This window comes from Lissotriton vulgaris, chromosome 9 (genome assembly GCF_964263255.1).
Source record: "Lissotriton vulgaris chromosome 9, aLisVul1.2, whole genome shotgun sequence".
NCBI lineage: Eukaryota > Metazoa > Chordata > Amphibia > Caudata > Salamandridae > Lissotriton > Lissotriton vulgaris.
Window position 1 is genome coordinate 157,276,437 of NC_141697.1, and position 18,644 is coordinate 157,295,080.

General features: G+C 47.4%; 1 protein-coding gene across 2 annotated transcripts in view; it reads left to right on the forward strand.

The window, feature by feature from the left end:
• FANCM (FA complementation group M) overlaps positions 1-16,780 on the forward strand; it is an 861,212-nt gene extending 844,432 nt beyond the window's left edge. For both annotated transcript variants that reach the window (XM_086937264.1, XM_086937265.1), the window contains 2 exons: positions 3,395-3,686; positions 14,819-16,780. In XM_086937264.1, coding sequence (XP_086793390.1) covers positions 3,395-3,686; positions 14,819-14,948 — 422 coding nt within the window. In that variant the 3' untranslated portion in view covers positions 14,949-16,780. The remainder of the gene's footprint in view (positions 1-3,394; positions 3,687-14,818) is intronic.
• The last annotated feature ends 1,864 nt before the right edge of the window (positions 16,781-18,644 follow it).

Consider the following 18,644-nt stretch of genomic DNA (forward strand, 5'->3'; position numbering starts at 1 on the left):
TGGAGCTGATGAATTGTTATGAATTGTTAAGTGAAACTTCTGAACACTGCCTTTCATGACTTTTATTTTAGTTTTGTTCTATTATCGATCCCCATGATTCTTTATGATTGACTCAAATATAATTGATTTTTAACCATAACTTCCCGTTGCTGTGTGCTTTTTTGCTTCCCCTCTCTCTTTCTTTCTGTAGTAAATCACTAAAGAGATTATGTATACTCTGCCCAATGGAAAAAATACAATTAAGTTTCTAGTAATCCTGTGGATACATTTGGCTCAATTTTCTAAAGAGCCTCAGATTCGAATTTCTATAAATTCATTTGAACTGGTTGTGAAATAAAATCCCTTGTAGTCTCTTTTTCACTTAAACCAATCATTGCCCTAGCCTACAAGGGTTTATTGGGTTCCCCCCGTCCTCAAAACAGCCAGGAACACCTGGCAAAATTACACAGCCACGCAGCACACCTTCTCCGTTTGTGCATCTTGGAATGGGTGAAAAATTGGCAATTGTTTTTTTAATCTCCCATTTTAAGGTGTTCAAACCGGAATGTGTAGGCAATATCGCACCTGGAGAATACTGCACCCCGCGGTTGCTTAAATTGGGGTGCGCTATTACAACACCTTTTTTTGCACGGCTTTTGTAATTCGCTGTTACAAATGGTGTCTCGTCTCTTCCTATTACCTGATACTCTTTGTTTTCCTAGTTTTCTTTTTCTCATGTTTCATGTAAAGTGCTTCGCTGCCCATGTGGCCCAGTCGGCACTATACAACTGCTGATTTTCATAATAAAAATGTAGTACTAGCAATGCACATGCATTTTCAAGGAGAGCCAGGCGCGTGTAATTTTGGGCCAAGTCCCACGGTCTACAGGGCCTACTGGGGACATTTGATTGGTCACTTCTGCTCCACCCTACCAAGCTTGATTGAGTATTCCTCATGAATTGACACTTCCACTCCTCCGCTGTTTGAGGAGAAGAGCCCTACACTCACTCCGCCTGCTGTCAGAGTTCAGTGTCTGCACTAAAATCAAGGTTTTGCTTTCATTTTTTATATTTTATATATTGTGTTTTTTTGCAGTCACCGTAGCTTTTCAACTTTTACTGGAGCATAGACCAAGGCCCCCCAAGTAGAAGACAGTGGCCATTCGCTGAGAGGTGGTGGGGGCGGTGATATATTTCATTCTCCAAAAGTCACACATGCAAACTCAGACACACATACACACACTCACATGCATGCACGCCACTCACACACAGACACGTACACACACACACACTCCCTCCCACTCACACATGCACACACAAGCATGCACAAACACAAGCACGAACACACAGACGCACCACCACTTTGGAAGTAGAACTAGCGGCATGCTAAAATACTAAGTACAAAATAAATAAAAAACAGCAGATAATGTTTATGACTTGTAATATGCTGCCACTGACCAAGGTAAACAAAAGTTAGCTCACGATTTGCGACACTGCAAGTTCTTCTCTTCGCTCAAGTTTGGCTTGCAACTGCTTGGCACCAACATAACATTTTTCAAAATACATAAAATATACACCGTAGCACTTTGTACATTTAAAAAAAAAAAAAAAGAATATATTCTGACCTGTTACACTGCTAGGTGTGTGTTGGTTAGTAGGCGTGTTGGTACTGTTATTGGCAGCTCTGTGTAGGAGAAATGGGTGGGGAAAGCTGCAGTGGCCTCCTGAGGAGAGCCCTGCACTTATTATTTTCACAAATTAAGCACTGACGGTAATCCTCAGGTGAACACATGTTTAAGGTAATCTTCGGACACCTTGGAAAGCCTGTCATAAAGAACGGATTTAAATCTAGAGAGCGCTTACAAACATAGACAGCATACACAAAAGCTTTCTCAAAATACAGCATGAGAGAATTCTTCACACACACAGACACACACGCACGCACTCACACACAGACACACACACGCACTCACACACAGACACACACATGCATGCACTTGCAAACAGACTCACATGCATGCACTCACATACACACACCCACATGCACACTCAGACACACACACATGCACACACACTCACATTAATACTCCCATTCAGACACACATGCACACAACTAGCACAACTAGCGGCAGGCTGAAACACAAAGTAAATAATAAATAAAAAACATGTAATCTTTATGACAGACATTACACTGCCACTTACAAAGGTAAACAAAAGTTAGCTCAGGATCTGCAACACTGCATGTTCTTCTCTTCGCTCAAGTTTGACTTGCAACTGTGGGTAGGGGGCGGTGTAGTCGCCAGAACACTTCCACCTCATAATCTGGAAGCATAAATCACCCCGCCCTCCCTCTCCCCATTGTTCGGCTCCCATTTCCTGTAAAGTTCAATTCACAGTTTCTGTATTTTGTGGTTGCCTTTGCATAGCGCATTACGCAGTGAGTTACAGCCCTCAGTTCACGACAGGCGACACTGTTTCAAGCTGTTTTCAAGCTTTCGAACTTAATTACAAATCACAAAAAATATGTTAATATTTCACTTCTGTTCTTGGATTTTCGTCACAATAAAAAACACTGAATATAATCTTCACAAAAGTTATTTACAAAAGTTTAAGCTATTGCCATTACAAATTAAATACATTATTTAACAATTAATTTAACAAAAAAATAAAAGCCATTGTTATTTGTAATATTAATACATCTAAGTCACGTAAATAAAAAACATGTTGCATTACAAATGCTTTAGGTGTCATATTTGCGAAAGTTATAACTATTGGCATTGTAAATGACAAAGCTATTAATTTAGTTATTTTAACAAACACATACATTTAAAAAAATGTCATTTATAAGACCAATAGCTCAAACTTTCCTAATGCGAGACCTATTGCATTTCCAATGCTTGTTAGTTGCCTCACCTTGACCCTCAATTTATGGGTAACGCTTTCCAAGTTCCAGCACTACTAAGGCAAGAAGAATTTGCATTGCCAATGCATATTGCCAACGTTGGTCAGTAGCTTGACTGAGGAATAATAGCTGCAAGCATAAAAGCGCGAGACCGCTTTTTCTACTACTAATCATCAGCTTATTAGATGTTATCTCCTCACTACTAACCAACCAGAGCTGGCGTTGTAGTCGTTTAATGCCCCATAGTTCTAAATCGGTGAACCCGCATGTCAAAATGTCTGTTTTCTCTTTTCCACTATGGTTGTAATGCAAAGTCATTGTAAAAACCATTTCATTGTTTAGTGTGTAAATTTGGTATATCAGATTTGTTTATTAAATATAAATATGAGCTATACATTTTTTTTTCTATAATCACGGTTATTTTCATGCAATCCAAAAATATTTTTGTAATACAAATTTTGACCGTGTGGTTAGGAATACTTTTTTGAGCTTTTGTTTGATTTTTATTATACAGGAGAAACCTCAAGATTATTTCAAAGGACCAAGTATTACGATTGCATGCTGTCATCCCTGATTGCTGCTGGGATCCGAATTCTTTTCAGTTCCAGTCAAGAGGAAACAGCTGGTTTGCTCAAAGAACTCGCTTTGGTGGAGCACAGAAAGAAGGCTGGTATTCTGGTTCCAACAGAGGTTACAGCTCACAAAAAAGACGCCCTTCAGTTCTACCTCAGCATTCCTAATATAAACCATGTCACTGCACTAAACATGTGCCACCGTTTTGGAACTGTGAAACAGATGACTAACAGGTAATAAGGGATGTATTAAACAAACGTATGTATTATATTTAGTACCAAAACACTTAAGGTAGATCCTGGTTGAGATACTGTTGCTTTGTAGATGGTGAAGAATACAAAAAAGTGCTAGATGGAATGCTTAGATTAATCTGTCACTAGTAATTTTTGGTTCTGCTACCTATCTTCTCACAGAAAGTATTACTGATCAACTTAAAAACCCTTTATAATGGGCTATTCATTCAACAAATGAAAAAGAATATTGCTTCCAAATGATTGGTTATCAATCCCAAAAAAGAGCGTTCTTCCAGATATGTCTAATAGTCAAATATTATTTGTATTGAAAATATAATGTGTACACACACATATATAACTATAATATAGCCCATTATAAAGGTTTTTTAAGTTGATCAGTAATACTGTCTGTGAGAAGATAGGTAGCAGAACCATTGTTCGGTTATTGCACATTCCCCAGGTTCTGTACATTACTGGATAACCCCATTGTTTCTACGGACTAGTAATTTTTGGACCACATCCCAGTCAGTCATTATTTTACATAACATACCACTTCAGTTTAGACCGAGCCATATGCGAATTAGTCACAACCCTGCTCTAACAGGTTCAGTCCAAGCTGAACTGCCAGACCAGGTCGTCTCTGAATCGCATCACAAGCAACCAAGACAGGATTCGCCCAGATTTGATCTTGTTAGTTGGGTGGAGCTTGGTTCCAGTGGCACAGTGAGCATGGGACCCACGTCTGGGCATTCCCGTCACACACACAGCGTCACACTGAAGTATACAAAAATTGATGGATGGAACACATGGTATTTACTTGGGCTGCATCCCAGTCCATTGATATTTTGCTCACCAGGTCACTCCGGTTGGACTAAATCGTTCTTGACCCTGCTCCAATAGAAACAAACCAGCCCGAATTATCAAGCCAGGTCCTCCCTGAACTGTAACACAAGCAACCCAAGACTGGTTTCACCCTGATTGGGGCTCGTCAGTTGGGTGGATCTTGGTTCAAGTGACACAGTGAGCACAGGACTCGGCATAAAGGTCACACCCAATGGCATTGTACTGGAGTATGCAAACAGGTGATGGATGTAATTCTTGAATTAATCTCATTACCCTATCAATTTCCAATGGTTAGATTTTTTGCAAGTATTCCTCCCATCACATTTTGCAGGTTTAATGAAATGCTCTATGTGGCAAGAGTATATGGTCAGACATGGGTCCCCTAGTCACTGTTCCACTGGATCCAACCGCACTTGACTGATTAGCCCAATCAAGGTGAAACCAGACTTGGGTTGTTTGTGTTTCAGTTCATAGAGGACCGGGCCTGGCAGTTTGATGCTAGACCATAGGTACTCTCAAACTTTCTTTTGGGAGCCAAATTTACAGTGTGGTTTGTGGCCAAGGGCTGCACCAGCGGGGGCTGGGTCAGTGGGGGCGGGGCTAGAGCAAAAAAAAAAACGTGACCATGAGGTTGAACATAGGCCCCTGCAGCAGACGCATTCGTCCACTGAGCCACCAGACCCAGCATATACACATATATATCTCTATCTCTCTCGTTATCTCTTGGTAGCTCTGTCTATCTCTCTCTCACTCTGTCTCTCTCACTCTCTCTCTCTCTCTCACTCTCTCTCTGTCTCTATCGATCTATCTCTCTCTATCTGAAAGGAACAGGTTAGTATTAGATTCCTTACCTTAGAATATCCCCAGGCATCAGACTGGATCCGGAAACTTTTGCGTAGCAGTACCCTTGCGCATCGGTAGGCGTCTGCGGCTCCGCGTCTGTCGTCTGCGTCGTGGGCGCCGTGTTGATGTTGTCAGAGTACTTAGGCGCCGCCTCCGCGCGCTGACGGCAGTTCTTCTTTTTTCCGAGCCAGCAGCGCAGAACCGGAAAAAGTGGTACCTTAGTAATTTTTTGACTAAACTTTTTGCAATCCTTTTTGATCATTTTTCTAGTCTTCGAATCCGAACGGTGCCGGTAGGGATGCCAGGTTTTAAACCCTGTGAGGACTGCGACCGACTGATGTCTGTCACCGACCCTCACCGCCGGTGCCTCCACTGTCTCGGCGTCGACCACGACGACAAGGCCTGCTCCGACTGCCAAGCCCTAACATCTAAAGCTAGGCGGGAGCGGTCCCGCAAGCGGCTCGAGCTCCGGCAGTCGGCCCCGCGCCTCGTGAGGTCCCGGTCCGGACGGAGGTCGAGGGACCGGTCGCGGGGTCAGAGCCATCATAGCTCCGGGAATCTCCATCACTCCTCAGGCTCGAAGTCGTCAGGTAAGCACAAAAAGTCGAAGAGACGTCATTGCTCGTCCGACGCTCGCGCAACGCGGCCGGGGGTTCAGGTGACACCGCCCATGCGGGTCCATCTAAGTCGCGGGCGTCGCGACCTGCCCCATACCCTCCGGTCCCTGGGCAGCAAGCGACGCCGGAGGAGATTGAACGCTTCCTCATGGCCATGAGGTCCCTCACTCCTCCGGCGGGCTCCGCGGCACCTTCGGGCCAAGCGGACCCGTCTGGGGGCCCTAGCGGGCGGGTGCTTCGGCCCCGGCGCCGCAGGGCCCCACTGGATCCGCTTCTGGATCCGGGTCGTCGCCGGTTGACCTGACAACCTCACCGGTGCCGGGCCCTCGGGTGTCACCTCCGTGGCTGTCTTCAGGCGGCGCCGTCCCCGATGCCTCCCTCAATCCGGTTCCGGCGTCGGAGCGGCGCCGCTCTCGACGCCGCTTGGGGAGTTTCATACCGGCCCATCGTTTGACAACCCTGATTATCAGGAGATGGGTGATGAGGAGTATTGGGAGGGGTCTGAGGACCCTCTGACACGTGAGTGTCAGTCCCAGGAGGACTGAACAGGTGGACTTGGGGACGCCAGTGGTCTGGACACTTCGCCAGACACTGGTTTTGTCTCACCTCCTACCGTGGCTACCGAGGAGGGGGCAACCTTCAGTGTGGTGTTGACGTGGGCGGCCAAGGCCTTGGGCCTTAAGCTCCCCGTCGCGGCCGTGAGGACTAACCTCCTCACTGAGGTCCTTAAACCGCAGTCAAGCTCGGCTGAGCCTCTGCTGCCGTTTAATGAGGCCTTGACTGACGTTCTTTTGGGCACTTGGTGCAGGCCGGCTACAGGTTCGGCTGTAGATAGGAACGTGGCCAGACGCCACCGCCCGGCCCCAGGCAACCCATGTTTCCTGCCCACCCACCCCACCCCGAGAGCCTGGTCATCCAGGTCTCAAACTCCCAGACCGCATTCCCGTCGGCTCCGCCTGATCGGGAATCCAAGAGGTATGAGCAATACGTCAAGAAGGTATTCTCCTCCCTGAGTCTGGGACTGCGGTCTTCCATCACCGCATGCCTCTTGGGCTACTACACCCACTCCCTGTGGGACACAGTCGCGGACGTGCTGCAACAATGCCCGGCGGAGGTCAAGGCTAAACTCGCCCAAGCCCTTGCGGAGGGTCGAGATGCAGCACGGTTTTCCATCCGGTGTGGGCTGGATACCACCGACTCACTGGGCAGAGCGATGGCAACGACGGTGGCGATTTGTCGCCATGCCTGGTTGAGGTCCGCCAACTTTTCGGCCGAGGTCCAGAATACCCTCATGGACAAACCGTTTGATGGCCGTCGCCATTTTTGCTAACAAGGCAGACCATGCGCTTGAGCGCTTTAAGGACTCCAGGGCTACGGCCAAGACCTTGGGCCTCTCGGCTCCGCGCCAGCAAACGAATGCCTTTCGCTCCTTTCGTGGCCAAGGAAGGGGCGCCCCAACACGTGCTGCCAGCCTCGTACCGCAGACTAACATCCAACGCGGTGGCGGCCGTGGAAACAGCCGTGGAGGCTGTCGGGGAAAACGGCGAGGCCAGTCCACACCTTCCCCCGCAGCATCCGCCTCAAAACCGTCCTAGTCCGTGCTTTCAGGCCCATGTGACGCCAGTGGGGGGCAGGGTTCACCATCACCTCCTTCACTGGCGCACTGTCACATCGGACAGGTGGGTGCTGCAAATCGTCCGAAGGGGCTACTTCTTCCCCTTCGAGGTGACCCCTCCAGCCATGCCACCACAATACCATCGCGTATCGGGGATCATTTGCGACTTCTGCAGGAGGAAGTTACGGCCCTCTTGGCCAAGGGGGCCATCAAGCACGTTCCTGTGCCAGAAGTAGGGTGTGGTTGCTATTCCCACTACTTTCTGGTAGAAGTGCAAAGGGGGCCTACACCTTATCTTGGATCTACGGAACGTCAACGGCATCCTCCGGAAGGAGCAGTGCTTAATTTGTAAAATATGAAGTGCAGGTGCTCAAATGTTTGTCGGAGGCCACACCTACTTTTCTCTGGCACAACCCACTTCTACCACTGGCTCCACCCACTTACTATATTAGCTCCACCCACATCTTCAACTGGCACCACTAAAAGTCAGATGTAATATATACCTGAAGTGATGTTACACAATATCTGCCAGTGAGAGTCCAAACTACTTGTCCCTCCATGGCCAGTGAGGAAAATTACTGTCTGCCACAGGCATTCTATGGTGTTGTGCATTCACCTAGGAGCTAGGGCTTAGACCAAATGTGTGCCTCCTTTATTCCTGCCAGTCTTGATTCCCACATCCATTTAGAAGTGCTACCCCTTACACCAGAGAGCCGAAGACCGCTTCCTAAGACAGAAGACTGTCACGATTCAGAAGCCCTGGCATTTATGGATGCCATTTTCACTTTTTTCATTAAACTATATTTTTATCTCATGAACAATAGGGCAAGGATGATTATGCCTTTTGTGCACTTAAAAACCTCTCCATATATTTTCTCTTCATGTCCTCAGAATAATCTACGAAAGCATGAATTATTTCCTTAAAATGTGCATATGAAACACCTGCAACGAGATAAAAAGTCTCGAACTTGGCCTCTATGTCCTTCTCACAGACACAGTCGATAAACTCTAACTAGACACAAACTACGTGGAAGGATGAGCGGGATGGGAGAGGCATGGGGTGGGAGGGATTGTTCAGGTTGAAAACACTTGTTTGTTGTATGTACTCATTAATTCATTTGGAAAGTGGATTTTTCTAGCTAAAACATATATGTATTGGTCCACAAATCAAATGCTTTCCACATCACTCATAAGTGAATGGGAAAACTGTACCAAGGTATTGCCTGAAGACAGTTTAAACAGCTTTCTTGGCAGTGTATGTGGAGCACAAAAAAACAAGCCCCAGGGCAGGCAGACAACTCAAATTGATCACTGGAATAATTACTCAAATAGACAAAGAGTCGTCTCAGGGCTATTTAGTGTCCTCTTCCATTGAGAGGGCAGATCCTGTCTAAGAGGCACCCCTTCCTGTGTGGAAGAGCGCCGCCCATGCTCAATGTGAAACACAATCACTATACACATCTAAGTATATAAGGAATGAATGCTTTTTGTGCAGATTGTTGTGTGACTTGCATGTCTGTCTTGTATTAATGTTAAAAAGGCACCCGATAATAGAAATGATTTCGAGATTCTACTTTTTGTCTTCTGTCTATTCCATGAGAGAGTACTATTACCAGATGGCAGAGGTATAATAAAAAAATGGTCAGGAGACCATATGGTGACACCCCGAGCCCATTTTTCACGTAATTCTGGACATGATAGTGGTAGAAGAAAAGCTAGAGAACTAAGTTTCAGTAGGTGAACTTTCACAACACGTTAGTGCAGCAGCTATTAAACGCACAACTTAGGTAATGTACAACATTATCTCCTGGCTCTCATTTTAGAAGCTTGGCCAAGCCGTGGGACTAACCTTGCAAGTGGTGCAGTCAGGACTATGCAAGAAATACAGAAGCAGAATGCAAAACAATTAGAAGATAAAGAACTAAAACGTCACTGTAAAATCATAAATAAACGGTTTATAAACCTCATAGAAATTCGGGTTACGGCCCAATATAACTTCTTTATTGAGTAGCACGTTAAAGTGTAATAGATTATTCAACTTGTTTCTAAAGTGTAGTAATGGGTCTTTATAATGGTACCAGAATAAAGGGGCAGTCCGGGCCAGGAGTGTGTCTAGTGCATGTACGCAAAATTAATCCATCATCATCGCCGCTACTTTTTGATCGGTGGCTGGCGGCTGGCTGGCTGGCCTGTTGCCACGATGACTCGGACTGAGTCTCGGACCGGACGGTGGTGGTGAGCGGGCCTCAGAGCCTGTCTGAGGCAGTGTGGGTATGCTGGGGTGGGGTCTGGTGGCAAAGCAGTGAATGCGCGTGCATTGCTTTGAAAAAATCTGTGCACGCTACTTGCCCCGCACAGCCCCAACCCGGTCCCCCACAGATTTGATCATGAGACTGCCGTGCCCTGAACCGAAACTGAATCCATCCCAGGGCCAGCCCAGTACTGATCCATCCAGGCAGCCCGGGCCAGAACCGCAGCAATAGTCTAAGCCACTGTCTGCCCTACTACTGGCAACATGATCATGATGATGATCAAACGGGGGATCAAACCTCATCATCGTGATCAGTCAGTGACCATCAATAACGATAAAAAGTAAATCAGTATTCACGGCGCCTGCGGCCTGGAGTGCTAGGTCCTGTCCTGCCTCACCAGTGCTGTGCAACTTTATTTATTGTTTACTTTAAATCATGATTTGTCCACCAGCCTACGCCGCCTACCACAGCCCATCATGATCACACGGTACACTAATCAACATAATGATTAAGAAAACATTTTTCACGGCGCCTGCGGCCTGCCAGGCCCTGCCTGCCTCACCTACGCCGCTTTAATATTTATAGGCCGCCGACGGCCGGCCTACCCCATGCCATGCCTCGCTCGCCCTCACCTGGTGAGCAGAGCTATGCAGCTGTACAGTAGTTGTCCAAGCAGGACCCCGACTCCCGGCGGCGTTGAAGTAGTAGTTCATCAACCACCAGTGGATACTCGGTGGTTGGTGATTGCGGCCATGTGGGTATACTGGGGCGGGCGTGATGTGGCAAAATGGATGCAGCAAAGAATGCGCGCGCAATGCATTCAATTAGAAAATCTGCGCATGCGTCGCTGCCTCTGCCGCGCACAGCCCCAACCCCCGCAGAAGACCAGCCCAGGCAAAGGCGCCCTGCCCATATCAGTGTCCTGCCCACTAAGCCAAGTGGGCGGGCAACACCGATCCGAGGCCTTTAGAAGTGAAAGTGAGGAGAAATTAAGAGAAGAATCAATCTGAGTCAATCACGTCACATCGTCACCTGACCACACAGTAAGTGTTTTGTTTTACGTCAACAACGCAACCAATACAATGCCGCCGAACGGTAACACAGGGGTGTTGGGGCAACAACTCAACAACTTAAACTAAGTGACAGCAGCAGCAGCAGCACTTACGGTACTACAGCAGCACAGCACACGCTGGGCCAGTGCCATGTGTCCATGACTCATTATCAATTACTGACTGTGCACTTAATGAGCGTGACTGTAGACCCGGCCGTAGACCCGGCCCTGATAATTAGGTGCCGGTGCTAAGCACCGGCAAGCTCCGGCTCAAATTAAGCCCTGTGAAGGAGAAGTTCAAAATGCTGACACTGGCTCAGGTCTTAGCTGCCCTAGACCGAGGAGACTGGATGGTAGCGTTGGACTTGCAGGACGCTTATTTCCACATCCCCGTCCTGCCGGCCCACCGGCGCTACCTGCGGTTCATGGTAGGCCACGAGCACTTTCAGTTTACCGTGCTCCCCTTCGGCCTTACAAGTGCCCCATGGGTGTTCACGAAGGTGATAGCGGTGGTCGCAGCTCATCTGCGCAGGTTAGGGGTTTCAGTCTTCCCCTACCTCGACGACTGGTTGTTGAAGGCGGGCTCGCCCCAAACAGTCCTCAGCCACCTCCAGACAACGGTAGACCTCTTGCACCAGCTGGGGTTTTCCATCAATGTGCCGAAGTCACAGTTGTGCCCCTCTCAGAAGCTCCTCTTCATCTGAGCTGTTCTCGACTCGGCGCAGTTTCGTATTTATCCTCCCGAACAGCGGGTTCGGGATATTCAGGCTCTGATTCCACTCTTTCAGCTTTTATCCCGGGTCTCGGTCAGGTTGACGCTGCGGCTTCTGGGGCTGATGGCCTCCTGCATCCTTCTGGTGCATCACGCCCAGTGGCGGATGCGGGCTCTGCAGTGGGACCTGAAGTTTCAGTGGGCCCAGCATCAAGGCAACCTGTCCGACCATGTCCTGATCTTGGAGGGCACTGCGAGACAGCTTTAGTGGTGGCTCACGAATCGCGATTGGGTCAGCGGCAAGTCCCTCTCCCCTCCCCAACCGGAGCACGTGGTCGTGACGGACTCGTCCCTCCAGGGCTGGGGAGGCCACATGGGAGAGGCGGAGATCAGAGGCCTCTGGTCTTCGCCGGAGTCCCGGCCCCTTATCAACCTTTTGGAGCTGCGGGTGATTCGTCTAGCACTGAAGGCATTCCTCCCCTCTGTCCGGGGGAGTGTAGTGCAGGTGTTCACGGACAACACCACCGCCATGTGGTACTGCGACAAACAGGGCGGGTGGGGTCGTGGACCCTCTGCCAAGAGGCTCTGCGCCTTTGGCAGTGGCTGGGACATCAGGGCGTGACCCTGGTGGTTCAACACCTGGCAGGTTCTCTGAATGCCAGGGCAGACGAACTCAGCCGCCGGTGCATGATGGATCACGAATGATGTCTGAACTCGGACGTGGCACAAGGTCTCTTTCTGCAGTGGGGAGAGCCTTGGTTAGATCTATTCGCCACAGAAGAGAACGCGCAATGTCATCAGTTCTGCATGTTGGAATTTCCAAGGCGGCACTCGCTGGGAGACGCTTTTCATCGCGAGTGGAGTTGCGGTCTGTTGTACACCTTTCCGCCTATACCACTTCTGCCCAGAGTGCTGAAGAAGATCAAACGCGACCGGGCCCAAGTCATCCTTGTGGCTCCGGACTGGGCACGAAGGTCCTGGTATCCCGAGCTACTCAGTATGTCAGTCTATCCCCCGGTTCGTCTGCCTCTTCAGGAGAACCGTCTGTCGCAGCAGCAGGGGACGGTCCTCCACCCGAACCTGTCCAGTCTCCACCTCCATGCTTGGAGATTGAGCAGCGACAGTTGAGGCCATTTGACTAGCCTCCTGAAGTCTGTAATGTTATTCTGGCAGCCAGGCGTCCCCCCACAAAGTCGGTATACGCCTGCAGGTGGAATAGATTTGTGGCATGGTGCACAGCAAAGGCTGTGGATCCTCTCTCTGCCCCTCTTTCTGAGGTTCTTCTCTTCCTTCTTTCTCTTGCCCAGCAGGGCTCTGCTCCGGGCACTATATCAAGGGCTACCTTTCTGCCCTTTCAGCCTTTCTAAGGCTGCCTGATCAACCTTCTTTGTTCAAGTCCCCTATTGTAACTCGTTTTCTGAAGACACATGTTTCCTCCTGTTCCGTTTGTGATGCCTCAGTGGAACTTGAACCTTGTCCTTACCTATCTGATGTGCGCTCCCTTTGAGCCACTTCACAACTGTCCTCTCCGCCTTCTTACTCTGAAGACTGCTTTCCTGGTTGCCATCACCTCTGCCAGGAGAGTGAGTAAGCTCAAGGCTCTTTCATCGAAACCTCCTTTCCTTTCTGTCCATCCGGACAAGGTTGTGTTGCGGACTAGACCCTCTTTCCTGCCCAAGGTTGTCACGGCTTTCCTCATCAGGGAGTCTATCACCTTGCCCACCTTCTTTCCGCCACCGCATCCCTCAAAAGAGGAAGAGCGGCTCCACCTTCTGGACCCAAAACGTGCGATTTCGTTCTATCTAGATCGCACACGCCAGTTCCGAGTGGATGACCAACTCTTTGTTGGTTATGTGGGCGCTAAGAAGGGACGGGCGGTGCACAAGCGGACCATCTCTCTGTGAGTCGTCTTGTGTATCAAGGCTTGTTACTCCTTGGCGAAGAAAGAGCCTCCGGTTAGGCTGAGGGCCCATTCCACTCGGGCCACGGCGGCTACCACTGCCCTGGGCCGGGGAGTCCCCTTGCAGGACATCTGTCAGGCAACTACGTGGGCATCGCTGCATACGTTTGCAAGACACTACTGCCTGGACAGCCAAGTCCGGAGGGATGGCTTCTTTGGCCGTTCCGTCCTCCAGGACTTTCTGGTGTGATTATTGGTTCGTAGACCCACCACCGGGGTTGGTATTGCTGGGTTATCTATTCTAAGGTAAGGAATCTAATACTAACCTGTTTCTTTCAGATCAACAAGTTACTTACCTTCGGTAACGATATATCTGTAAGAAACAGTAGTTAGTATTAGATTCCTTACTGCCCCACCCATCCTCCCCGTTCTGCGAACCAATATCTAGGGTTAAGGTCATCCCCTATCAGGGCCCTAGTTTCAATGGCACCAGTGTTGGTTTTTAACATGGCTCTGCATTTCTGGCGCGGAAAAACTGTGTCTAAGAACTGACGTCAGTGCGCTGAGGCGGCGTCTAAGTACTCCGACGACGTCATCACGGCGACGACGGACGCGGAGGCGCAGGCGATGCCTACCGACGCGCAAGGGTACTGCTACGCAAAAGTTTCCGGATCCAGTCTGACGCCTGGGGATATTCTAAGGTAAGGAATCTAATACTAACTACTGTTTCTTACAGATATATAGTTACCGAAGGTAGGTAACTTGTTCATCTGTCTCTTTATGTCTCTCTCTGGTTCTTTCTGCCTCTGTCTGACTCTATCTGTCTGTCTCTATCTGTCTCTCTCTGTCTCTGTCCAAACAGGAAGCTTCCCAAAAGGCTCTTTAAAAGTCTGCTTTGAAAGCGCTTACAGCTGACTTTTAAACAGCCTTTTGGGAAGCTTTCCAAGGGTGCCGTGAAGTCACAGAGGCCGGTAGTAATGCACAGAAGATGGCTGCAGGAGCATACGTAGGGAATACCCATTTAATACGTAATCACTATGTATGCTCCTGCGGTCATCTTCTGTGTTTACTGCCGGCCTCACTAGAAACGTAGCCACAGCAAGGCAAGGTCCATGGGCTGCCACTATGAGTACCACGGGGTTAGACTATTCTTTTCGGAGCAGGGTCAAGACAGATTTGAATATCACTGGGACAATATTCCAGGACAAAGTAACAATGTATTCCAGAAGTACAAAAATACAAATACAGGTTGCAACTATTGCATGTGATATATAAGTTCATTTTTTTGTATTTTTACAGCTCGGTAACCGATATAGCATCCTGCGCACAAGTCAGTCAACAAAAAGCAGAGGAAATCTACCGCTACATCCATTATGTCTTTGATTCTCAGATGTTGCCAACAACCTCAGTCGGTGGGAAAGCGAGATAGCATTTACCACCCTTGTTGCCGGGGACTATAAAATGGCTTCTCTTTTTTAATGAATGCACTTTATTAGATACCTCTATGTATATACTGTATGTCGTCCATTTTGTAAAATATGTAAATAAATATTTACACAGACATCTTATTTTCATTTAGATCTTTAAACAAATAGTAATGATGGAACCCGTTAGTTTGTTTGATTGCCTCTCTTAAATAGAATAATCCACATTTTCAGGGCAATGGAAATTCATTAAATCATTTACCATAATTCTATGCTCAGACCACCTTACAAACAAGGACTTTAAGATTTCTGCTGCATATTTTTCCCTTGTTTTTGTGATTTGTGTGTGTGTGTGTGGAAATAGCCTCTCTAACCAGCCCACCCTTAGACCTGCAATCCTTTTAATTAGATAAAATTCAAACATGATTACAGGTTTGAAAGGCACTCTTCCTGATAAACCCACTGTCAGAAAAGAATAGAAGTGTTTATTTTGCATACAAAAAGTAAAAAGCACTGGCTACGTAACATAAAATTTCAGTGCTTGTAGTTAAAAGGAATGATAGGAGACTAGCGATGCCAATGACTGCTAATCACCTTATAGTACGTGGGGCGGCTGGAGGGATCCGCTGATTGGGACATGATAGGAATCTTGACTCTGGGAGTCATCTGAAACAAGGATAGCCTGATGTCCTTCAAGAGGCTTAAACAGGGACACCAAGTGGCAGACACAAAAATGTTCTGGTACCTACAACTAAGACACATATTAGCACCTCCACTTAAAAAGACACAACAATACAGGCACGCTCACCACTGCCAGATGGGATGGGCAAACTCAGAATAGACTGGGAGAGTTGTGGGCCCCTAGAGGACAGGGAGTGGGAAGAGGCACTGTGGGCCCCACGAGAGCGTGCAATACGATCAGGGTTTCGCCTAGTGCAGCTTCTAATACTGCATTGATCATACTGCACCAGAGAGGTACTGTACAAGATGGGGAGGGTTGGCTCCAACAAATGTATCCGAGGATGCAATGAAATAGGTGATTGTTTACACACTGGTCGTGCACGAGGCTGTTGGGAGGAAGTGAGGGACAGCTGGTACGCAATGACTCGTGCTAAACTAGACAGCTTGGTCGAAAAGCTGGTTCTTAATGTGGGGGGGGAGGGGATAAAACCCTGCCAAAATATACCAAGCTGCTACTGATGTTAAGTCTTTCCGTGGCCAAGAAATACATTGCAAGAAGCTGGGACTCACCCGACACACCAAGGGTTAACACTTGGGCAGAAGGGGATGCCTGAAAAAAAATGGGAGAGGATTTGGACTTCCTGGCAACACTAAAGGAGCATGAATGTTAACCAGTGAACAGTATAAGAAGAATCTACTGATGGGGGTGGAGGTGGAGGGTGGTGGGGATTGTGAGGAGGAAGAGGAAAGTGGTGGATCCTAGGAGAAACGAGTGAACAAGATCTGCCCATAAGGAGAAAGTAAATCCAGTCAATCCTTGCAGGAGTAAAGTCGGTCTATGATGTACTTGTTAAAAAAATGTATAAAAATATTTATAAAAAATGTAACACATTTTCCATTCAAGAAGGTGTCGCTCTTATTACCGTCAAGGATATCCAGATGCAAAATATACACTTTTTAAAATTGCTTAATTTTATATGATTCTGATGATAAAATGGAATAACGCTGTTAATGTAATCTAAGCTATAATTCTCACACTGAGAAACGGATGTCAAAAAGCTCTTGGTATCAAATGACATTTATTTTCCATGTTTGAATTTTATGTTAACTAATTTAGTGCTGGTAAACCTTTATATTATAAAATGAATTACCTGCAGTTTCGGATTGGCTCTTTTTCGTCATTAGATGTATCTCCTCCATCGGCAGTTAAACCCTTGTTGAAAACATGTCGGCTATGCCGTCTATTCGAGGAATCAAGAATATGACTCGTTACAATGCGAGTCATTACTTCCCGTGCCATTACAGCGCGGTCGTTACAATGACTGCATTGTTACCATGCAATGCCATTACTATGCAAGTCATTACATCAACTTGCAGCAGATGGTGTGCTGACATTAGAAATGTATAATTTACTATTTCAACTCCAGCCTACGTAACAGTATGGAATGTGTTGGAATAGTTAACTATACTATTTCTAATGGTAGCCACGCCATCTACTGCAAGTTGATGTAATGGCATTGCGTGGTAATGCGGTCGTTGTAACAACTGCGTAGTAATGGCATCACCATGTGATGCCCGTGTTAAGGTTGTTTCCCGGGAGTCAATAATGCGCTTGCTCTGCATTTGCCCTTCACTCCTGGAAGACCGTAGAAGATTGCTTCAGCACCCGTTGGCTAAGGAGGGGTCACTGACATTACCATCTGCCGTTAGCTTCCTACTGAACAATACAGAGCTGCAAGTGATCACTAATCTTGTAAAATTCCTGCTGTAGTAAAGGAGTGCACACTGACAGAAAAAGCACATATTGGGTGTGGCTCAGCTCCCACTCGGTGTATGTCGATTCTGTGACGTCACACACAAAAGGTGTATGGAGCAAGCACGCCTCTGTGAACGGAAGGTGTAGTACGATGACCAAGGTCTGTATTTAAAGTGAGTTGTATGTTGCCGGACAGTGGGGTGTGTGAGGCAGACAGATAGGAGATGGGGTGAGTAAACTTTTCCTAGTCCATCTTGCCCTTCAGCCAAATACAAAACGCTTATTGACTCTTTTTAGCAGAAGGAAAATGGCTAGAGTGCACGCCTGCGCAGCAGATGGGGCATAGCAGAGTATGACATACAATCACATGACTGCTGCTAGAAAAACAAGCTTTAAATGTACCGTTTTAGGAGTGGTTTTCGATTCTGCCTACTAGGTGACAACTGGAGAGCCTTCAGAGTAAAGGAGGCACCACAAATGTAGCTGTACCACGCTCATTCCATCTGTTGTATGCTTCCTTGCATTAAGCTCTTATATTTTTACTATGTATGTATTGTAGAGTACTGCATGTCACCATCATAGCACTACTAGATGTAACGGAGTAGCAGGAATCCAGTCTTTAAAGTGGCCCAGGCCATTATTCTTCATTGCAGTTCCCACATGCAGAGGTCGAGTTGAAAGCAAGCCAGAACATGTCAGTTTTCAGGCCCTTCTCAAATCCATACACTTTCTCACTGTCCGCAGGTTTAGGCTCCTAGTTTGTGGTCCTGAGGTCCCAGGATCCTGCTTCCATGTTAAATCCAGCTGAAGGCTCTTTAAATAACTGTGCAGGTGCAGAGTGCAGGATTCTGTGTGTGGGGTGTAAGTCTTTGTAGATATCTAGATCATTGGCCCCAGTAGGCCTTCTGGATTATGTGGAGTACTTTAAACCCCATCTTGTAGTTTGTTTTGATGAAGCAAGAGTTGCAGGTTGATTCTTAGCTTGGATGATGAGGGGGAAGCGCTGTTCCAAAATGACTTCAAAATTCAATTCTTTCAATGCAGTTGAATGTGGTAAGGTTAGGGTGGGAGGTCAGTCGAAGCCTGGAGCCTTGAGATCTGCTCCACCCAAAACCCAGAAGGCTCTTACTTTTGTTTGGACAAAATAAGCTCTCCTGCATCCTGCGAAAACGTGGACCAGGCCCACGGAGATGTCAACCTGGTTCACAGCCATGTTTTCCTGCTAGAAATGGATTTGAGTATTGTCGGCAAACATTTGGTGGCT